The sequence below is a fragment of the Rosa chinensis genome, chromosome 5, assembly GCF_002994745.2.
Source record: "Rosa chinensis cultivar Old Blush chromosome 5, RchiOBHm-V2, whole genome shotgun sequence".
Classification (NCBI taxonomy): domain Eukaryota; kingdom Viridiplantae; phylum Streptophyta; class Magnoliopsida; order Rosales; family Rosaceae; genus Rosa; species Rosa chinensis.
In genome coordinates, this window is record NC_037092.1 from 61,005,299 (window position 1) to 61,030,283 (window position 24,985).

The following is a 24,985-nucleotide window of genomic DNA, read 5'->3' on the forward strand; positions in this document are numbered from 1 at the left end:
TTATCCGGATACATAGAGCTTACAGCAACCAGATGATCATCACCACATTCTTTTCCTTCAGCTAACATGGCCAAGAACTTGAGTCTAGTTTGTCCGTTAAGTTCATGTTTAGATCATTGGATCTCCAAACTCAAACTGGTTGAAATTTACTGTTGGACAGTATAATGATCTAAGGGGTTATGGTAACAGCGGTAAGGTCAGTTCAGGGTTTGGACTTGCTGTACATGGTCTTACTGGATGGAAAACGTGGCAAAATCATGGTATGAGTGCTCCTTAATCTTCAACCATTGGATTTGGTCAACAGGATCAAAGTACAACCGGGCGGCCGGTTGGATGCATATGAGGGGAAGACAAGTTGACACATTTTTGTATCTATAAACCGAAAATCTATTTTGTAAAATGCTACCAAACTGTACTTAAATAAAATAAAAACTGCTTAGTGGTTGTGTTTCTGCTTCATTAAGGAAGATGAGAGGAAGATGGTTCTGTCTTTCAAGTCGCTCCAACTCTTGCAAGTCTCGATGTTTTCAAAGCTTTTGTCCAACTATTTGAGAATTTTCCTCTTCTTCATTAGCATCGCCAGTCTTGCGTTTTTCTAAAGGCAAAGATATATCTTGTATGCAACTATAATTCCCAACTTTTTTTTTATGTTCTATAATGTATTAGAGGACATTGCTACTAAAAGAAAATATCCCAATAACAAAATCTAATCCCTCGAATCATGATTAGTGGTATTCACACACTCATCAAGCACTAATTTCACCATTTATGAGGAAGGTGCTAAATTAATGTTGTATAATGTATGAGAGGGCAATACTACAAGAGAAAATTCCTCAAATCCCGTGTTCCTTAAATTGAGGGTTAGTGTTATTATTGAACCTCATCAGTTGCTCTACTGAATAAGCACTTATATATTGTGTGTGACGCATGCTGGGGAAATTGAAGAGATGGTGAATGATAGTCTTGACACAGCACTAGACTCGTCTTACACGCTTATCATCCTCCTAACCTACTCTCTATCACACTTATCATCCTCCCAACCTACTCTCTATCCTCCTAACCTATTTGCTTATATATATTTGGATGTCCCTCTTATATGAAACTAAGAAAACTTAGTGAGCAACACAAAAGATGGAGTCGGACTCCGGACTCCCTCAAAGTAGAGAAGATAGAGAGCCAAATTCAACCACTTGAACCAAACAAAGGCACCACCTTTTTTCAGACCCTGTTTCAATGGACTCAAACACATTATCGATTAGGTTACTTTTCTCTACAAAATATGCAGGACAAAACCATCAAGCCAAGATTAATAAGTCTTTAACACGCTTAATCCATTACCATGTTAATTTCTCAGGTGTCGGCGGTGGGGCAATAATATTGTCGTATGTGTCGGCCACGGAAGTTCTCTCTTCTCTCCTCATCGTGGGATCGCTCGTATTTGTTGGAGTATCAGGAGTTGGCTTTCACGCACAAGGAGGTCAGTTGACAGGACCCGACCCAGGAATCACCCCAATTACCTGGATACGAGCCTGCGGGGCCCACATTAAGCGAAATCCTACCGAAAATTCGGCAGAACCTCCCCTAAATATGGGCTACCCAAAAATTTCACAAACCTGGATATGATTACAACATTAACTTCTACTCAACCTACAATATCATATTTACAATCCAAGCACATATATTACATCCGGAAAGTTCAAAGCCCAATACAACCTCCGTAAGCAACCACAATCCGAACAACAACATCCATCAAAATCAAAAGAAAAGGCTTATCAGAGCAACACTAAAACTAAGCCGATATCATACAAGGTAGGTTAAGTAATAACCTACGGACAAAAACGGAAGCGCTGATTCCCAAAGTCCTTGAGCCTGGACGCAATCTCGGCTAATCTGAAATCTGGGCATTTGAAAACGAAGGGCCCAGGGGAAAACATATAAAATCCATTAGAGTGAGTGGACAAAACCGAAACTAGAATCAAAACAATTTATGGTATGCTTCCCCATTTCTCTTTTTAACAAAACCATCATGCAGCGAGTCTTTTTTTTTTTCCAAGAAACTCATTTGATTACTAGGAAGGACTGCTTCCTAGGCATCTCATGCCATCAGGGAGGGACTGCCACCCGATGACGCATCGGAAGGGACTGCCAACCGGAGTAGGAGGCGGTGATTAGTTGGGACTGCCAACTAGCCACAGGTAGTAGAAGGGACTGCCGACTAACTACCTCAAGTCATCTGGAAGGGACTGCCGACCAGATGACGCATCGGGTGGGACTGCCACCCGAGCTGTAGTCTGGAAGGGACTGCCAACCAGACTATTACCTAGAAGGGTCTGCCAACTAGGTAAGATACGCATGCGCCAAACTGGCCTCCTTGTCAACTGTTTCCTTTTTAATCCTTTTCTTTCCATAAAATCACATTTCAAAACTTAATACCATGCTGCATGCATTATTTTAACAAAATAAAAGTCCACTCACAAGTGAATCCCGCAGCTAACCCTGCTGCCTGTCTGTGTCCTCCTCGCTCGAGGGCTCAGTACGTCCTGTCACAATAAAATAGGATATAATTAACCATATAATGAGATACTCTCAAAAACAACTCATTCCCCTCGGAATAAGCATCCGTTATTCACAAATGGTTATAAAACGCCCATCCATTAATTTGAGATTAAATTCTATCATTTCTTTACAATCTCAATGCCCTCTAACTCAAACTACTCAACCGATTTTTAATTCGATTCTCAATCGATCAAGGACTTCACTTAATTTAAATCTTCACAAGAACCTTTCGATAACTAAACAAATTTTTAATTCACTTCCTTCATCAAAAATTACCACCAAATTATAATATAAATCCTTTCCAAAAATTTCCAAATTCATTCTTAACCTTCCTTATTTCCACTCACATTCCCATCTCTCAATTTCAACTCCTCTCTAAATTCTCTTTTCCAAAACACAATCTCCACTCCAAACTCCTCCACAAAATAGAACAATTCCACATTCTTTCTTAATTTTTCTCTCCTTTGCAAAATCACAATTTCAACTCTAACAATCTCAAATTCTCTCTACTTCCTAACAAATAATTCATAATAGCCCTTTACCAAGAGTTTTCACCCAACACTACAAACATGACAAATCCATCAACCATGTTCAACATCACAACCAAAGAAAACTCAATATCAAACAAACTTCAAGTTTAACACAAACTCAAAGATTAAATTCAATTCCAATCAACCTATTTATTCCAAAATCAACTTCATAACCCACACAACTATCTCTAAACCTGCAGCAGCCACCAAAAACAAGCAAAAATATCCAGAAAAATCAAACAAGAACCCAAGAATTCGAGAGTTACTGTTCACGGTACTGTTCACAGTCTCAAACACCTTCAAATCTTCCTCCACAGCCCAAAACAAGCTGCAACAAGGTTAGGAACTCATTCAGCAACTCACCAACAACCAAAACCCAAAGAAATTTGACCGGAAATCGCCGGAAAACTGAGATCAAAGCAAAAATCCATTTTTTTCCATTTCTGCAATTTTCCTCATATCTCCAAAACCAAAGCTACCCAAGGTGAAATACTTACATTAGATGCAAGAGGAGGAAGAGAAGATCCTCTAATGGCCGGTGGTGCGGCCGGTGGCGGTGGTTTCACCGGAAAAAGTGGCTCCGGTTTGCAGAAAGAGAAAGAAAAGAAAGAAGAGAAAAGAAAGAAGGAAGAAAGGAAGGGGGGGGGGCTGGAATCGGGAAACCGATTTCTCTCTCTTCCTTTTCTGTTTTTATTCCCTCTTTTCCACAATAATAACTCATCTAAAAAAAATAACCATGCTATGAATAGTACTTTCTATTTTTGATCATAACTTTTCCGTAAAAACTCCGATTTAAACAAACTTCGTGTCCACGAACTCGATTTTGCGTATTCTACGACAATCTCAAATAAATTTCCTAATTTACCGGACTAAAGAAAAAGTCACTCCTCGGTCAACCACGGTAAAAAGTAATTAATAGGTACGGGGCATTACAATCTCCCCTCCTTATAAAATTTCGTCCTCGAAATTGTACCTGTCAAGGAAAAAGATGTGGATACTGTTGCCTCATTTGATCCTCTGGTTCCCAAGTAGCTTCTTCAATCAGGTGATTCCTCCATAATACCTTAACCAAAGGTATAACCTTACTTCGGAGTACTTGCTCTCGACGATCAAGGATCTGCACTGGTTCTTCTTCATAGGTTAAATCTTCTGTAAGTGTAATGGGTTGAGCTGGTAACACATGTGAAGGATCAGTGATGTACTTGCGAAGCATGGAGACGTGGAATACATCATGTACTTGAGATAGTTGTGGAGGTAAAGCCAAGCGGTAAGCGACAAGACCAATTCGTTCCACAATCTCATAGGGACCCATATACCTTGGACTTAGTTTCCCTCGTTTACCAAACCTTACCACACCCTTCCAAGGAGATAACTTCAGAAATACCCAATCACCAACTTGAAATTCAAGATGCTTCCTATGTTTATCTGCGTAGCTCTTCTGTCTGCTTTGGGCCGTCTTAAGTCTCTCTCTGATCACCTTAACTTTATCTGTTGTGATTTCAATAATCTCAGGACCAATAAGTTGTCTTTCTCCCACTTCATCCCAACACAAGGGGGTCCTACACTGTTTCCCATACAAAGCTTCGTAGGGGGCCATACCAATACTCGAATGGTAACTGTTGTTATATGCAAACTCCATCAAAGCCAAGTGCTTATCCCAACTTCCTTTAAATTGTAGAGAACAAGCCCTCAACATGTCTTCCAAAGTCTGTATAGTCCGCTCAGATTGTCCATCAGTTTGAGGATGGAAAGCAGTGCTAAATTGTAATTTTGTTCCCAAACATTTGTGAACCTTCCTCCAAAACTTCGATGTGAATCGGGCATCGCGATCAGAAACAATGGACTCGGGAACACCATGAAGCTTTACAATTTCGTCCACATACAACTTTGCCAGTTTATCCAAACTAAAGGTTTCTTTAACCGCCAGAAAATGAGCTGATTTGGTGAGTCGATCTACAATCACCCAAATACCATCATTACCATCCTGCGTACGAGGTAACTTGTAAATAAAATCCATGGTGAGATGATCCCATTTCCATTCCGGAATTGGCAAAGGTTGCAACAACCCCGACGGTTTTTGCCTTTCCGCTTTCACTTGCTGGCACACTAGACATTTACTCACAAAAGCTGCAATTTCTCTTTTCATGTTTGGCCACCAATAGTACTCTTTAAGAGTCCGATACATTTTTGTACCACCAGGATGCAGGGCATACGCAGAGTTATGAGCTTCATCAAGTATTTCTCGTTTAAGTGGTTCGACGTTAGGAACACAAAGTCTCTTCCCAAACATCAATGTCCCATCTCTTCGAATAGAAAACTCAAGTTGCCAACCACCACGAACACCTTCTTTAATCCCTTCAATTCTTGGATCAAGAGGCTGGTTTTCCCGTATTTTATCAATGAATACTGGTCTCACATGAAAACTAGCCACCAGAGTACCAACCTCATCAACCAATAACTCAACCCCCGTAGACCTCAACTCTGACAATAGGGGTACTCGAGTGGCCCTTAAATATGACAAAGTCACAGATGGGTTCCTACTAAGTGCATCCGCCACCACATTTGCTTTACCGGGGTGGTACTCAATGGTACAATCATAATCTTCAATCAACTCCATCCATCTTCGTTGTCTTAAATTCAAATTCGGTTGTGTAAACACATACTTGAGGCTTTTATGGTCAGTGAAGATCTGACATCTGGCTCCATACAGATAATGCCTCCACAACTTAAGAGCAAGTACAATAGCTGCCAACTCTAAGTCATGTGTGGGATAATTCAACTCATGTGGCTTCAATTGTCTAGAAGCATAAGCAATCACATTACCATGTTGCATTAGAACACAGCCTAAGCCTTGTCTAGAGGCATCACTGTAAATCACATACTCCCCACTATCATCAGGCAAGGATAGAATTGGAGCACTAGTCAGCCGACTCTTAAGTTCTTGAAAGCTCTGCTCACAATTCTCAGACCAAACAAATCTGACACCTTTTCTCGTTAACTTAGTAAGAGGAGCGGCAATTCTAGAAAAGTTTTGCACAAAACGTCGATAGTAACCAGCAAGACCCAAGAAACTACGAATTTCCGTCACATTGGTAGGTCTTTCCCAATTCAACACGGCTTCTATCTTTTGGGGATCCACACTAACACCACCAGCTGTAATGACGTGACCCAAGAATGTCACTTGGTCAAGCCAAAACTCACACTTACTGAATTTAGCATACAATTGGTGTAGCCGTAGAGTCTCCAACACAATATTCAAGTGCTTAACATGTAACTCCTCACTCTTAGAATAAACCAATATGTCGTCAATGAACACAATCACAAAGCGGTCAAGATACGGGCGAAACACCCTGTTCATGAGATCCATGAAAGCAGCGGGTGCATTAGTCAACCCAAAAGGCATAACAAGGAACTCATAATGACCATAACGTGATCGAAAAGCAGTTTTGGCTACATCCTCCTCTTTAATCCTTAACTGATGATAACCAGATCTCAAATCAATCTTTGAGAAAACTTTAGCACCCCTCAACTGGTCAAACAAATCATCAATGCGGGGCAAGGGATATTTATTCCTTATAGTCACCCTGTTTAGTTTCCGGTAATCAATACAAAGCCTCAAAGTACCATCTTTCTTCTTCACAAACAACACAGGTGCGCCCCAGGGAGATACACTAGGTCGTATAAATCCCTTATCCGTTAACTCCTGCAACTGTACATACAACTCCTTCAGTTCCGCCGGTGCCATTCTATAAGGTGCTTGAGAGATGGGTGTTGTACCTGGAAGTAAATCAATGGTAAAGTCTATCTCTCGCACCGGGGGCAATCCAGGCAATTCTTCTGGAAATACATCTGGATAGTCACCAACAACAGGAATTTGGCTAAGATCCATAACTTCGGTATTTGAATTCACCACATGTGCCAAATAAGCTTGGCAACCCTTACTCAACATCTTCTTAGCAGTTAAAGCTGAGATCATGCAAGATGGGAGAACCTCCCGTTCACCATAAAAGGTGACAACTGGCTTACCCGGACTCCGAAATAATACAGTACTACAAAAGCAATCCACTAAGGCATGATGCATCCGTAGGAAATCCATCCCGAGGATTACATCAAACTCCACCAACTCAAATGGAATCAAGTCCGCCTCTAAGCAAACTCCTTCTACAAACACTCCACAAAAACGATGTACCCATTCAATTCTATGTCTTTCCCCCGATGGTAGAACAACATGCCACTCTCCGAGTAGGAGAGATGGGGCACATTAGCAAAGAAAGAAAACCTCTTAGACATAAAGGAGTGAGAGGCTCCAGGATCAATCAAAATGAAAGCTGGTTGACCAAAAACAATTAACATACCCATAATGACGTTCGGTGCAGTGCGACCCTCCTGGTGGGTCATAGCATGAAGACGGGCCTGGGTCACTGGACGCCCTCTCTGTCCACGACCCGGCTGTGTGCTGCTCCTGCCTGACAAACTGCCCTGAGAACCCGAACTAGTAGCACCCACAGAGGTCTGACCCATACTCTGACCAGTAGTAGTGAAGGCTCCCTGAGTCAACTGAGGGCATTCTCTCCTGTAGTGACCCCACTGGCCACACTGGTAACAAGTCCCCACACCTGCCTGACACGGGCCTGCATGGTGTCTACCACAAGTAGCACACTGGGGATAGTCTCTCGGAATCGCCTGTCTACCAAAGCCTCCACTGGAACTAGCAGTGCCACCCCTGGACTGTCTCCTACCAGTCTGCCCAGGCCTCCTGAAGCGTCCCCTGAAACGCTGACGAGAGCTAGAATCTGAACTGCTCGGTCTACTGCCTGATGACGATGCAGAACCCGAACTAGAGGCAATTCTCTTAGATGGCCCCTGACTGGGACCGCCAATCTCCAAAGGTCGGGAACCGTCCAGATATCTAGCCTCACACCTCATGGCAGCCTCCACAGCTAACTTAAAAGTCGGATAATCATGAGGCGCCAACCAATCCCGATATACAGGTAGAAGGCCATTGATAAACTGATCAACCTTCAACTTTTCTGTCGCCACCAACTCAGGGGCAAACCGAGACAAAGCAATGAAACGCTCCTCATACTGTAACACAGTCATCTCCTCAGTCTGCTTCAACTGCATGAACTCAAATCGGAGACGGTGCTGGGATGCCTGATTATAGTACCGATTTGAGAACTCCGTTTTGAACTCTTCCCAAGTCATGGTAGTTGGATCATAACCCATATTCCTGGTACCCTGCCACCAAAGCCATGCATCCCCGTCTAGGAGGTCAATAGCCAAAGGAACCCTCCTAGTAGCTGGACAACCCAAGGACTCAAATACTCTCTCCATGCGGGTAATCCAGTCTCCTGCTACGGACTCCGTAGGAGCACTAGAGAAAGTATACGCCCCATGGCGTCTGGCACGCTCCACAGTATAGTCAGTCCTAGGATTGGGGAGAGCCGCTGCAAAACGCTCAAACAACCGCTCCACGGTCCGTAACAACCCACGAGGAACATGCTCATCATCACCCTCACTAGCGGGTGAATGGTTCCTGCCAGCACGAGATCTGCGTCCGGGTCTCATTCCACCTGAAATTCCCATAACTGAGTTACACCAAGATATTTATACCAACAACAACTATCTTACATACTTGATTGGTACGTCAGCACCGAAGAGTATATGATGGGGAACCGCTGCAGTCGGGCCATCACTCGGGAGGTACTGAATACTATCAAGCATGTAAGACAACTATAAGAAGATATCGGCCACAGAATCTAATAACCTAGTGCTCTGATACCAACTGACAGGACCCGACCCAGGAATCACCCCAATTACCTGGATACGAGCCTGCGGGGCCCACATTAAGCGAAATCCTACCGAAAATTCGGCAGAACCTCCCCTAAATATGGGCTACCCAAAAATTTCACAAACCTGGATATGATTACAACATTAACTTCTACTCAACCTACAATATCATATTTACAATCCAAGCACATATATTACATCCGGAAAGTTCAAAGCCCAATACAACCTCCGTAAGCAACCACAATCCGAACAACAACATCCATCAAAATCAAAAGAAAAGGCTTATCAGAGCAACACTAAAACTAAGCCGATATCATACAAGGTAGGTTAAGTAATAACCTACGGACAAAAACGGAAGCGCTGATTCCCAAAGTCCTTGAGCCTGGACGCAATCTCGGCTAATCTGAAATCTGGGCATTTGAAAACGAAGGGCCCAGGGGAAAACATATAAAATCCATTAGAGTGAGTGGACAAAACCGAAACTAGAATCAAAACAATTTATGGTATGCTTCCCCATTTCTCTTTTAACAAAACCATCATGCAGCGAGTCTTTTTTTTTTCCAAGAAACTCATTTGATTACTAGGAAGGACTGCTTCCTAGGCATCTCATGCCATCAGGGAGGGACTGCCACCCGATGACGCATCGGAAGGGACTGCCAACCGGAGTAGGAGGCGGTGATTAGTTGGGACTGCCAACTAGCCACAGGTAGTAGAAGGGACTGCCGACTAACTACCTCAAGTCATCTGGAAGGGACTGCCGACCAGATGACGCATCGGGTGGGACTGCCACCCGAGCTGTAGTCTGGAAGGGACTGCCAACCAGACTATTACCTAGAAGGGTCTGCCAACTAGGTAAGATACGCATGCGCCAAACTGGCCTCCTTGTCAACTGTTTCCTTTTTAATCCTTTTCTTTCCATAAAATCACATTTCAAAACTTAATACCATGCTGCATGCATTATTTTAACAAAATAAAAGTCCACTCACAAGTGAATCCCGCAGCTAACCCTGCTGCCTGTCTGTGTCCTCCTCGCTCGAGGGCTCAGTACGTCCTGTCACAATAAAATAGGATATAATTAACCATATAATGAGATACTCTCAAAAACAACTCATTCCCCTCGGAATAAGCATCCGTTATTCACAAATGGTTATAAAACGCCCATCCATTAATTTGAGATTAAATTCTATCATTTCTTTACAATCTCAATGCCCTCTAACTCAAACTACTCAACCGATTTTTAATTCGATTCTCAATCGATCAAGGACTTCACTTAATTTAAATCTTCACAAGAACCTTTCGATAACTAAACAAATTTTTAATTCACTTCCTTCATCAAAAATTACCACCAAATTATAATATAAATCCTTTCCAAAAATTTCCAAATTCATTCTTAACCTTCCTTATTTCCACTCACATTCCCATCTCTCAATTTCAACTCCTCTCTAAATTCTCTTTTCCAAAACACAATCTCCACTCCAAACTCCTCCACAAAATAGAACAATTCCACATTCTTTCTTAATTTTTCTCTCCTTTGCAAAATCACAATTTCAACTCTAACAATCTCAAATTCTCTCTACTTCCTAACAAATAATTCATAATAGCCCTTTACCAAGAGTTTTCACCCAACACTACAAACATGACAAATCCATCAACCATGTTCAACATCACAACCAAAGAAAACTCAATATCAAACAAACTTCAAGTTTAACACAAACTCAAAGATTAAATTCAATTCCAATCAACCTATTTATTCCAAAATCAACTTCATAACCCACACAACTATCTCTAAACCTGCAGCAGCCACCAAAAACAAGCAAAAATATCCAGAAAAATCAAACAAGAACCCAAGAATTCGAGAGTTACTGTTCACGGTACTGTTCACAGTCTCAAACACCTTCAAATCTTCCTCCACAGCCCAAAACAAGCTGCAACAAGGTTAGGAACTCATTCAGCAACTCACCAACAACCAAAACCCAAAGAAATTTGACCGGAAATCGCCGGAAAACTGAGATCAAAGCAAAAATCCATTTTTTTCCATTTCTGCAATTTTCCTCATATCTCCAAAACCAAAGCTACCCAAGGTGAAATACTTACATTAGATGCAAGAGGAGGAAGAGAAGATCCTCTAATGGCCGGTGGTGCGGCCGGTGGCGGTGGTTTCACCGGAAAAAGTGGCTCCGGTTTGCAGAAAGAGAAAGAAAAGAAAGAAGAGAAAAGAAAGAAGGAAGAAAGGAAGGGGGGGGGGCTGGAATCGGGAAACCGATTTCTCTCTCTTCCTTTTCTGTTTTTATTCCCTCTTTTCCACAATAATAACTCATCTAAAAAAAATAACCATGCTATGAATAGTACTTTCTATTTTTGATCATAACTTTTCCGTAAAAACTCCGATTTAAACAAACTTCGTGTCCACGAACTCGATTTTGCGTATTCTACGACAATCTCAAATAAATTTCCTAATTTACCGGACTAAAGAAAAAGTCACTCCTCGGTCAACCACGGTAAAAAGTAATTAATAGGTACGGGGCATTACATCAGTTGTGGAACATGAGTGGAATCCCGACAGCCTTGAGTTTCTACATTTTCTGCTTCGCGGGCCACTCGGTTCTACCTTCCATTTATATATCTATGAGACATCGACATCAGTTCATTAAGGTAATCTCGCTAGCATGCACTTGAACTCTAATCTTATGTCTTTCATAATAATTTGTTGTTTAATTTCATGGAATTTGGTATATGCATATATTGCAGGTGTTGATGAGATAGCCAATCATGCCATTCTACATGCGGTGTATGTTTACACTAAACACCAAACACCATTTACTCAATGGTTTACAAGATCAACAATGGCTACAGTGGCAACTGTCTTGTAGCTCCAAGTACTAAAGCTATGAGTAGGCTTGATGTAGCATGCGCATGGCAGTAAAAAAGATGTTGAGACAGCAAAAATGGATCTCAGTAGGCCCATAGGGTCTCAAAATAGGGAAAGAAAAAGGCTAATAAGGTATTGCCAGCCAAAATTACTAGCCTAATATCTCTCTGAATTAAACTCCTATTTTGGTAGTTCTGAGGCAGGAGACCCATAGCAGAAGCTATAGGGGTGACAATCGATGCATAGAGGGTAATCAATATTAATAGTAATGTATAAATAGCGATTTTCGCACCTGCTTCTGAGGTGGGGAGGTTGAGGGTAATATGAGATTTCACTCCTCCTCCGTACATAAGATAGCCAATCACGTGCATGCAACTTTCTTCTCACCACCACGACTTGCTTGGTTACAGCCGTGATTGGCTATCTTATGAACGGAGGAGGAGTGAAATCTTAGATTACCCTCAACCTCACCACCTCAGAAGCCGGTGCGAAAATCGCTATTTATACATTACTATTAACACCGATTACCCACTATGCACCGATTGTTACCCCTAGTGCTTCTACTACCAAAATAGGATTTTAATTCAGTGAGCAATTAGGTTAGTAATTTTGGCTAGCAATACCTTATTAGCCTTTTTCTTTCCCTATTTTGAGACCCTAATGGGCTTATTGGGATCCATTTTTGTTGTCTCAGCATCCTTTTTACTGCTCTGCGCATGCTACATCAACCTTACCCATAGCTTTAGTACTTGGAGCTGCAAGATAGTAGCCACTGTAGCAATTGTTGATCTTGTAAACCATTGAGTACATGGTGTTTGGTGTAAACATAGATAGCTTACTCACTGCATATATGTATAATTGCGTTTGGAGTTCTTGCCGGAGTTCTAGGCACATACACAGCCATTGTTGATCTTGTTAACCATAGAGTAATGAAATGTAGTTTTAATTTAAGGGAGATGATGATATATATCACAATCTGGTGTTCTATCAGGTCAGGCATGAAACCAAGGGGGTGCTAGGATGTGCTACAGCACCTCCCATTTTTTTTTAGAGAAAAAAATATCTTATATATATTGAACGTACAGAAGCAAGTAAATGCATGAAGTGAGGGAAGATTAGAGAAAAACATGACAAAAGCAACTATATATGAGTAAATACCCTCATATGACGAAAATTAATTACGATATAGCTAGATATCATATATTATGATTAATACCGTCATTAGCTTTCCTTTTTCTTTACCCCAACAAAAATTAGAGATTTACTTTTCTTTAATGTTGGGGTAATTGTATTGTTGCATATAATGTATATAAACATTTTTTTTTTTGGGGATAAACTTTTCTTTATCCTATAAATATAATAAATCTTTTACTCCTAATGGTGATTAGGATTTTTTGATATATATATATAAAAGGATGTAAAAATTGGATGGAGAAAAATGTTTGTACACTTTTCGTTATCAATAAATATAGTATTTCTTTTACTTCTAATGGTGATTGTGCACAACAAACTTCGCCAACTTTCATATCTTACTAACAAAACATATAAGATGTTTGTGAGACAAAATAGCAAACTAAGAAGTATAAAAAAAGCAAATAAAGAGCTTTCTATGTTCATTCATAATTTAATGAAAGTATTGCTTAAATAAAAAAGGCAAATGACAGATATAAAATAGTAAAAGGTATGAGTATGAGACGTCATTTGAGAAAATAATTGGTGATCCAAATAGAAATTCTCCCATTATTATTATATATAAGATACAAGATAAACTTGGCTCCACGGTAAGAAACCCACCGTATCCACATCTTGGGCTCTGCTATTTTCCTTAAATTCTCTACTTTTCTCCTCCTTCAGTTTCGAAAGTAGAGTTTCAAAGCTACATATGACAGGGCCTTGTAATATCACAGCTAGGTCATCACCACCACCACCACATGTGACAACTCATTGGTCACTAGTGCACTGTCCGTTGATTTACATGTTTGGTGGCTTGGCGGCTACGTTGGGAATTGGTAGGAGTTGCCCTTGTGCTCTTGATGTGTTATTACTCAAAGGTTGGTGGGTTTCCCATAAGCAGTGAAGATGGGGTCAGACGAGATCCAAACTCCGAGGATGAACAAGATGTAGACCTAGAGGAGTAAACGAATCTCACTGAAACCTAAATCAACACTAACTAAAAAGTAAACGAATCAAGTGGTGTCCAGAAAATTAATTTTTATAAATGTAAAAACAAAATAGAGAAGTTAAGTCAACCAGAAAGACATGACTGAACTCTTGTTGGGTGACTTGTGTGAAAGTCCTAAGTTCCTAGAATGTAATTTCTTTCTAATAGGTTCCAATGACATCTTAGATCTTATAGATGATTAAACTAGCCACCCTGAAACAAAATACGTGCAAAGTTATCTCGGAACTCTTTTAAGTCTAGCCAATATATTTTAGTCCGGTGAAGATAATTCCTATGTTCTACTAGGATGTTGAGTTGATAAAATGGTGAGATAAGAATAAGGATTAAATTGAGTGAATAGCAAGGACAAGCATATTTTGGTGCAGCTATGGTTACTAATAATGTTATTAATGTAATAGTATATGCTCTCGGGCTTTTTTTTTTGTTTTTTCCCCTCTCTTCAGTTGTGTTGTTTGATTTAATTCTTCTCATACATATGCGTTAATTTTGCAGCCATAGCTCGTACTGTCGGCCATTTATCCAAGAGTGCTGAGGTCATGAAGCTTGTTAATAACCCGATGAAGGCTCCAGAAGTGGCTGTTACGTACAATGCACGAATTTGGCAAGGAGATGACTAAGGTACACCTTCTTCTAACAAATATGCATAAAGTTGATGGCTTTTGTTTTCTTAGCTTCAAATTTATTGTATATATAGAATATAGAGTTAATTATATATAAGTGCATCTTTAAATGTTTTTTTAGCCATAAGGCCACAAATTAATTTTTTCCCTCATAAGGGCATCTCCAACAAAGTAGCTAAACTCAATTTTTAGTTATATATAACTATTTTTAATGCAAAATTCAGCTCCAACAGACTAGCCATAGGTAAGTTAAATTTAACTATAGCTAAAATGATTAGCTATATTTAGAGCATCTCCAATAGTAAGAATTATTTTCTAGTTAAATTTAGCTAGAATTGTGAAATATAGCTATTGATTTAACAATGTTACTCCAGCAGTAGTAGCTATTTATAAATAATATACTATATTTTATCGAATCATAAACTGACATGTGGACAAAAGATGAGAGATAAATATAACTTTTGTTTTAGCTATGCATGATTCTCTAGCTAAATATAGCTAGCCAATTTAGCTAAAGCTAAATTTAACTTTGTTATAACTAGTATGTTGGAGTTGAATTTTACTTTAAAAATAGTTATATATAGCTATAGGGAAAAAAATACAAACAGTACCCAACCTATGGCCCACTAGTAACTTCAGTACCCAAGTTTTCAAAACTATCACAATGGTACCCCAAATATCCTGCCCGACCCACCTTTCATACCTGCCGTCCATGAGGGCGTTAACTATCATGCCACGTGGCATTTTCTTAGGGGTAAAACCGACCCTCTGTCTTTACCTCCACCATTCCCAGTTCCCACCATGGTTGCCATCTGCAGATCCAAACGTAGAGGAGACCAAGGCTAATCGGCAAGCATCTTTAGGGGAGGTTAGGGAAAGAATATAGGCTCAAATCCATTCTTCAATTACAACCCAAAGAAATCTTGTGTGTATGTTTCAAATGGAAAATTAGGAGGAAAAAAAAATTCTATTTTCAACGAGAGAGAGAGAGAGAGAGAGAGAGAGAGAGAGAGAGAGAGAGAGAGAGAGAGAGAGAGAGAGAGAGAGAGAGAGAGAGAGAGAGAAAGAGAGAGAGAGAGAGAGAGAGAGAGAGAGAGAGAGAGAGTTTAGGGAGCTCGGTGAGAGATCTCGGTGGTGGAATCGCTAGTTGAAGCCCCACAGCTGGCCAGACCAGCACACCAGGCCGAGCGCTGGTTCCAGCAGTCCCGCGCCTCCTCCTCTCCAGCCCAGCCCCCTGGTGCTGCAACCCCTTCCGCGAAGCCCCATAGCCGGCCAGACCAGCACACCAGGGCGAGCGCTGCCCAGCCTCGCCTAGCCCCCCCTCTGCGCGTACATCTCCCTCCGCGCTACTGCCCCAGCATCAGCAGCCCTGCGTCCCGCGCCTGCGCTTGCGCAGCCCACCCAGCGCAGCAAGCCTACAGCCTGCCCACCCTTGATCTACCAGCAGGGGAAGGAAGAAGAAGAGAGAAAAGAAAAAAGGAAGAAGAGAGAAAGAGTGGAAAAAAAAAATTGTGACCCAGCCCAAAGAAAAGAAAAAAAGAGAGAAAGATGGTTGATGCCTGATCAGATCCAAGAAATGAAGTTAATTTGCCCCAATTCTGGGTTTCATTCTTTTGCCAATGGTCTGGAGAAGATGATGACAGAGTTAGGAGGAAGAAGAAGATGAAGAGAGCTTGAGGAAGAAGAAGAAATTTAGTGAAATGACGAAAATACCCTTCAAAATTTGACAGTTGACTAACTCCGTAACGGCCAACAGTGTTTTAGGTACTAAAGTTGGGTCGGGGTCTGAACTTCAGGTACCATTGTGATAGTTTTGAAAACTTGGGTACTGAAGTTACTAGTGGGCCATAGGTTGGGTATTGTTTGCATCTTTTTCCCATAGCTATAATTTGAATTTAATTAGTCTGTTGGAGATGCCCTTAGCTAGTGTATCCTACATAGCTAAAGCAAAAGTTATATTTCTCTCTTTTCTTTCATCCACATGTTAGTTTACAATTTGGCAAAATATAGTTATTATTTACAAATAGGTACTATTGCTAGAGTAACATTGCTAAATCAATAGCTATATTTCACAATTTTAGCTAAATTTAACTAAAAAACAATTTCTACTATTGGAGATGCTCTAAGGCCACTAGATTAAAAATTGTGTTATATTTTAGATATAAAAACTAACATATTTACATAAATGCCACTAGATTAAAAAGTCAACAACCATTTTCTCTCTCCTCTCTGATGAGGTCTCCGGTCAATTCCGGTCGACCTCCAACCAATTTCGGCGAACTCCAGCTGGTCTCCGGCCAACTTCCGGCAAACTCCGGCAACCACAAAAGGTACTGTGGCTAGCAACAAAAGCTACTCTAATGAGATTTCCGGCAACCTCCGACGAGGTCACAAAAACTACTGTCATTAGCAATAAAAGCTACTATCACTAGCAACAAAAGCTACGCTGGTGAGATTTCCGGCGAGGTCATAAAAGATACTATCACCAGCAACAAAAACTACTGTCTCTAACAAAAACTACGGAGATTTCCAACGAGGTCACAAAAGCTACTGTCACCAGCAACAAAAATTACTGTACTACAATCGAGAAAAGAAACCATATTCAATGATATAAAAAGTATGCAGCATTCAACAATGATATCACTATGTAAAAAGCAACTTCAATAGTTGTCAAAAGTCACTACCATAGTTGTGAAAATCTATTACAATAGTTGTATAAAGCTACTGTCAATGTTGTAATGCTACTGTCATTTTTCAATGGTACGTGATGCTCTAAACACACGGGCATAATTTTGCCATCTTCAGCACAAGACTTCATTTCAACATTTCTTAGTTGGCCGAATGATCTCTTGGTCAATGGAGGCTTCAATATCCAAATTCACATGATTTTCGAATCTACTACTACAAATGCAAAGGAGAAGAATTCTGCAAGAACAAAAATACAACAAAATATTAGTATTTGAAATTAAAACTAAAAATAGCAATGTACCACTGCATCGCAAACATGGCAATCTTTATCAATTGGACCAATAATAAAAAAATCTAAAAAGCCACTGTCATAGGTACATAAAGCTACTATAATACATGTACAAAGCTACTGGACCAGTAACAAAAAGCTATTGACATAGACACAGAAAATACCTATAAAAAATCTACAAAGCTACTAACATCAGATTGAAAAGATACTAACATAGGGATATAAAACCTACTATCACTGTGTTAAAAAACCACTGTAATAGTTACAGCTAACTTGAAATTGACCAAAACGAAAACAGAAAAGCCATTGGCATCAACTTAAAAATATATTACCGTAGCCATAGAAAGGTACTATTTATGTGTTGAAAAGCTACTACAACAATCATGGAGAGCTACTGACTTGAAATCAATCAAAGAAAAAAAAAATAGAAAAACCATCTACAAACCTAGTAATTTGAGAGTCACTGTCAAGTTAGACAATATGGTTATCACAAACTGTCTCAATGTTCAACACAGAGCATTTAGCCAGAGCAAAGTTGCATGTATCACTTTCAACTACAACTAAGTATTAGGTTTTAATATCTTTCTGTTTTCCTATATCTTGTCCCACCACATGAAACTACATGTCTAAATACCTATCGCAGCAAAAAATTAAAAGCATTACATTAAACAAATAAATGTAAAAAGATTTGGATAAGGAGAAGGAAGCTAATGATAGAATTTAGTTGATTGTCAAAACTAATAAAGCCAAATCACTAATTTAAACCCTGCCAGTTACACTTGCAGCCATATAAAAGTAGCAACAAAATGGACTTACCAACCCAAAGCCATCTCCAAATTCATGCTTGCAATATCAATAAATTATATTCATTACAGGCCAAAGAACAGAGAGTCATGTATACTTTGAGGATGCATAATCAATAAAAGAAACCAATAAACCATATCAAATAAAGCATTATCATCACAGTCCAAACTTTGATAAATCACAGTCTGCAAAGCTTTGGGAGCAGATTGCTTTCTCCAACACTACAACAATTTTTAAAGCATGATTAGTAATCATAGCCACTATGTCCTGCATAAAGACTCTGCTACACACACAACCACTATATTGGCTATTTAATTCTAGAGAAAACTTGGCAGCATGCTATTTCACCTCAGAAAAGCATTTATAGAATTTCATTGCCCATTTGAAATTCACAAATTCACTAGGTAATTACAAATCTTGGTAAACTCAAACTGCTCGATCAAAAGGAGATTGAATTAGGGAAAAAAAAAATTTAAAATTAACAAATTCACTAGTACAATACCTTTTTCTTGGCCTTTTTCTCCCTCTCTGTGCTTTTGGAAGGGAGTCCTCTTCCGTGTGATGGAGAACGAGCTCATTTTGCATCAACTTCTGAAATCAATTTAGCATCGATTCATCAATTAAACAAAATTTGAATACAACATGAAAAGCCGATATCATTCTAAGCTAGGAATTTCAAAAGCCGATCTCTGAACCAAATCTACTTACCGAGTTATTGACTTGAAGGCTTTACCACTAACACTAGTAGTCGGATTTCGATTGCAAAGCTCAAGCTGTGGAGGACGACGACTATGAACGTAGAAGGACTACAATCAAAACACACCTGAGATGGAGGAATCTAAAGGAATCGTTGAGGTAGCCTAAGCCGGAGACGTGGCCGATGGAGTTGAGATGAAGAGGAGAGAATTAGAGATCTTGTTCCAGTTGGCGTCGTGCATCAGAGATCTAGTTTGTGCGTTGGAGATCCAATCGCGAAACGGCTGTAAACACGAAAAATCTTGCAACGAATGAAAGAAGGACACGTGTACAAAATAATAATTTTATTAATTTAAATGCGGGTTACAATCTCTGTAGATGCTCTTTCACAAGATTCTCCTCTGATTCGATCTCTGACGTTGATTTAATCCAAGGGTGGCGAGCACTTGATCTTGAATCAAACGGTTGCAATGTGGACTTCCTGCTATGTTGACGATTTGAGGAAGATGATTGACCAAGGGCTATAGAAGCTTGATCTTGATCGGATTTAGGCCACGAGTGGTGTCACGTGATGAGTGTTCTTCGGCTTTGGTAGGGGATGAACCAGCACGTGTGTTTGGTGCTTGTTGATTCTCCACGAGCTTGATGGAGAACTTGTAGAGGATTTACTTTGTTGAAGACAACTTGAAGACGTCGGATGATCAAGGGCTGTAGAGGCTTGAACTTGATCAGATTTGAACCACGAGCGGTGTCACGTGGCGAGTATGGCTTTTGATGGTGGATGAATCAGCACATGTGTTTGGTGCTTGTTGATTCTCCGCGTGTTTGACGACTTCCGAGCTTGTAGGTGATTTCCCCTGCTTGTCTGAAGTCAGCGAGGTGAAGAGACCGGCTATTTGGTAGCTTGATGGTTCTTCACGAGCTTGGGAGACTTCTGAGCTTTGGAGAGATTTCTTCCGTCTGCTTGCGTCCCTCTGTCTGTCGTCGTCCTCGATGGTGTACTTGGCTCAAGGGCGATTGACGATTGGTCTTGAGTCGTATGATGGCCACAAGGGTTGACACGTGACGAGTGCTTTGACTTGAGGTTGGTGATGAACAGGCTATTTGGCAGCTTGAAGGCTCTTCACGCGCTTGAAGACTTATGAACTTTGGGAGTGATTTCTCTCCGGCTCCAAAAGTCATTCTCTTGTTTTGAGAAGGGGTATTTATAGTGTCGGCGTCTCTCTCGATTTGGAATGACTTGATGACACGTAATTAATTGCATTTTCATTAATAGCTTAATCAAATCAATCAGCTTTAATTGATCGATTTAATCACGACTATTAAGGAATTGAGCCAATCAATTTGATGGCTGATTTTAATTGTATTTCATTAATAGCATAATCAAATCAATCAGATTTAATTAACTGATTTAATCATGACTATTAAGGAATTAGTCAATTAATTTGATGGCTGATTTTCGTCTTGATTATCAATTTAAATAAATTGATATCTAATCAGCAGACGAGATTTAATGCTTGATTTATTCGGAATCAATTGATTTTATTCGGAATCAATTGATTTGATTGATCCGCTTTAATATCAATTGATTTTGCCGGAGCAAATCCATTTATTGCCGTCGAACCTTTCATGTATCGCCAAGTGTCATTCTTTGAGTCTGCGTGATTTTGCTGACTCACAAGCCACGTGGACAATTTGCGGGACCCACATGCTGAATAAATTTGTTCGGTCATAATTTCAAGTGGTGACCGAATTATTTAATGAATTTTATTTTCATTAAATTTTTGGTGTCTACAACGGCGTCGGAGATTTAATTCCAGTCGCTGACGTGATGGTGGAGAGAAAATGTGTTTCGCTGGAGAGAGAGAGAGAGAGAGAGAGAGAGAGAGAGAGAGAGAGAGAGAGAGAGAGAGAGAGAGAGAGAGAGAGAGAGAGAGAGAGAGAGAGAGAGAGAGAGAGAGAGAGATATCAGAATTTCTTTTTTTATAATTGCGGAGAGATATTAGAAATTTTTATTTGTTATAAGGTGGATGGGCAAAATTGTCATTGCTGAAAATAATTTGGGTTTGAAATGGCCTTATGTGTACACAAATTAATAGGTGGCCTTATGGCTAATTAAAGTTTCAAAATGACACTTGTGAGTAATTTTCTATAAAATATACATGTTGAGCAATACTTTCTTTTCATTGATAATTAAAATTGGGACAATTCTTAGGTTCACCCCTAGGGTGAACTAGCATATTCACCCTCATTGTCGATTAACATACTTTTACTTAATAAATTTATAATCCAACCATTCATGTTGTATAATGTAATAAAAAGATTAGCTATGTAAAAAATCAATCAAATTGAAGACTTTTTACTTATTCATTTCTATGAAATACATGGACGGTTCATCATAATAGTAGTAAGTGTTTGTTAGAACCATCCATTTGTTTGGTTCAATTAGATAATTAAACGATTTCTGATTCGATTGATTTTTTACAGAGATGATATTTAAATGCTAATTTAAGATATGGACAGTTGGATTATAAATTTATTAAGTAAAAGTATATTAATCAACATTGGGGGTGAATATGCTAGTTCATCCAAGAGGTTAACCAAAGAATTATTCTTAAAATTGCATTATAAGAGTTTTTATTACCCAAAAAATCTATCTTTCCATTCTTTCCTCATTAAAGAGTCTAGGGTGGTATGGAAATAGTAAGTAGTACCTACATTAAACCAAAAACCTTGGAGCTACGAAGCAAATAGTTTTTCCTGAATTTTGGTCGCTGTTGTCGATTTGGTGCGAATAGGCAACAATTTTGTAATAAGTTTCCCCCTGAGGCCTTGATTGCAAGATGCATAACTCATTCCATCTGACCAAACTATACCCACTTCAACCAACAAACTGTAGGTTAATTTGTTCTGAGCAGCCAGCCAAAAGCAGAAGAAAAGATATGAAGAGTCAAACACCAGATTTCATGACTCCACAAGATCCAGCCAGGAGTACATGAGTTTCATGTAGTAAGTTAGAAGAGGACGAGGGCCGGACCATCTAAAACCATCTAGTTAGAACACACCTTATCATTCTCAGAAATAGATAGCCAAACCATACTAGGAATAGATTGACCAAACGAAACCAACTTCAACAACAAACTGTTGGTTTGGAGTTTCTGATCAGCTTCTTCCAGGCAGAAGCAGAAGAAAAAGTACCATTGAAGAGGGAAAATACCAGATTTCACCACCCCTAGCCTACAAGGACTGGATTTTCATATTAGCTATGGATGCATGAATTTCAGTTAGTAACTAGTAAGCCAGGAGAGGATGAGGGGTGGATCATCTATCATCATCTAGTTAGAACAGGCCTTACCATCCCTATGAAAAATAGAGGGCTCTGTAACATTTAAGCCATAAGCAAGCGGAGATAAATGCCCCAAAAGGATGCCAATTGTAATACCAGAGGGATATAAAGGAGCCATTACCAATCCTATGAAGTAAATATAATCCTACTGTACTATTTAATTAAGCAATTTTGTTCCATTTCCCGGAAAACACTTGGGGAGGGCTGATGTCTCAAATACTATCACCGTCCAAGTGATAGGCATAAATCTGAGCTGCCCAAATGCTTCACTTCCAGAAACATTCAACAGATGTTGAATATTAATAAAAGCAGAATTCTAATGATGGAGTCTCTTTAACCCAAGGCCACCTGATTTTGCCATTTGGGAAGCCAAAGCTCATCATAGGAGACCTTTTTTGGTGTACTGGCCATTGATAATAATTATGCTTGTTGCCTTGGCTATCTAGTTGTTCCCATGATTATTGAACCTCATCAGGTCCTCTACTGAATAAGCACTGATATATTGCGTGTGACGTAGGCTGGGGTAATTGAAGAGATCGTGAATGATAGTCTTGACACGGCACTAGACTCGGAGGACAATGAAGACGAGATAGAGGAGGAAGTTGATAAGGTTTTGACTGCCACAGCCGGTGAGACTGCTGCACAACTTCCAGAAGCTGTTAGGAATGAGAAGTTGAAGCAACCTGCTAGTGCCCAAGCTGCAGAGGAGGTATGTGTGATGTAACTGTCATATATATGATAAACTCCAGTTTCTATCGTAAGTTCCTGGCTTTGAACAAGGCAGGAGAGCATTAAATGCCATGTTACTTCTGCAGGAAGAAGCAATAGCTGAGGGTGCTGATGATGAGGAAGAGTTGGAAGAAATACGAACCAGACTTGCCAAAGTAAGGGTCATAAGGTAGAATTTCAACGCTTTCAGCCTCTGCCTTTTCTCTTCTCCAAGCATTACATAACCGAGGCGGATGCACTATCTGAATGTAGCATCTCGACCAGATTGAAAGTGACGCAGTCAGATTGATAACTAGGTTTACCAGCAATAAACGTAACAAAAGGGTTCTTGAGTCCACCAGAGATAAAAGAGAAATTCTCTATTTTATTGATTAAAAGTTGAAAGATAGGTTCTGCAGCCGCATAAATAAGAGAAAAATAACCCGGGCGACTAATAATGAAACCCTAAAGGCCTAAAGCCCATGGGTAAAAACGAAAACAATCCAAAAATAACTAGGAAAACCAAAACTCCGAAAAATAGAAAAAATGCAGTTTTGAGGCCCTAAACGACCCCGAAAGCCCGAAAAAGGCCACAGCTCATGGCAACGCAATGAGTATTGTTTCTGGCACGATTCCCTTTCCTGAACGGTAAGGCACGTCCCAATCGGACTCCGAGCTGTTTCGTGTCTACTAGTCACTTTTTGTTTTCCTCCTTTAGCACGATCCAGCTGTTCTTCGAATTGGAATACCATCCGTTCTGCATCAGAAAGGGCTCCTCTCAATTGGTTACAAAATTGATACTTCACGAAACAATTGGAATTATGGTATTTCATAAACGGAAATACGATGGAACGACTAATTGTTATAACATTTTTGTTTTAGAGAGACCACCGTCTTCCTGGACAATCCATTTAGTGCCGTCATATTCGTCTCTTATCCGCCGTCATGTATCTAATCTCCCTTTGTCCAATAGCTGGGCGAGGAAGGAAATCTAAGCCCCAAATCTTCGGTGGTGCCGATGATTTCTCCACATTTTCCGGCGTGTAGGGCACCATTTTCAGTGCATGAGGGATGAAACTTAGCCTTCTCCTCTAGCTCCACATCTTGTGGAATTGGTTTTCACTTTTATCAATTTTTGGACTAGTTGTTGTCGGGGCTGGAGTAGGCCTCCACCGAAGTTACCCCTCATGGTACTTGTTCTAAGTTTTGTTAGTTCACCGTCTGTCATCCAAAGCCCCCAAGTCATTTGGTGCAAAGTATCTCTTCCATAAATTTAACAAAATTAGATTGAATTTTTGTTCTGAGAGCATCAAAATTGGTTCTTTTAACTTGCTATTGCTGAACTAGTTGGCTCAATGTGTGCAATTAAAGTTCCAAGGTTTGTTTTGTTTGCAGGATAGAAGCCGGAAGTTGGCAAATGGTGCAATTGCAAATCTTGCTGATGAAGTTGGTGGTGATGTAGCTCACGTTGAGGTCTTACCTATGAGTTTTTCAATGGACATGTTCATTTCTTTTATGTCCACTGCCAATTAAGTTTAATGTAATCAAGCTTTACAATTAGAATATACCCAATATTTCTCTAGGAAGTTTATGTGGGTTTGGATTGGTCATACATGTATGTGTAAGATTTGATAGACTTCTTGAATTTGATGTTGCCACAAGAACAGAATCAATCAATCATTAATAACACACACATTATCATCGATGTAAACAATCATACATTAAGTACATCATATATGTTAGTATGTACATGAACAAGAGTTCAAGATGCTAACCTTGTTCATTCATCTGAACAGCCATTGAGGATGAGCTGAAGCCAAAATGAAGAATTCTAAAGGAAGTGAAGCACTTTAAATGTGAAAGCCTGATGGAAATGACTAATGTATGTATTTCAACGTGTTTAGAGT

General features: G+C 39.8%; 1 protein-coding gene and 1 pseudogene across 1 annotated transcript; one reads left to right on the forward strand and one right to left on the reverse strand.

Annotated features, from left to right (window-relative positions):
* Nucleotides 1–7,402: 7,402 nt before the first annotated feature.
* On the reverse strand, nucleotides 7,403–8,672 carry LOC112163783. The gene is made up of 2 exons (XM_024300044.1): nucleotides 7,500–8,672; nucleotides 7,403–7,414 (listed from the first exon to the last, which is right to left on the reverse strand). The coding sequence occupies exons 1-2, from the start codon at nucleotides 8,670–8,672 to the stop codon at nucleotides 7,403–7,405; spliced, it is 1,185 nt and encodes a 394-aa protein (XP_024155812.1).
* A 4,955-nt stretch (nucleotides 8,673–13,627) lies between these two features.
* On the forward strand, nucleotides 13,628–24,611 carry LOC112163784 (annotated as a pseudogene).
* Nucleotides 24,612–24,985: the final 374 nt, after the last annotated feature.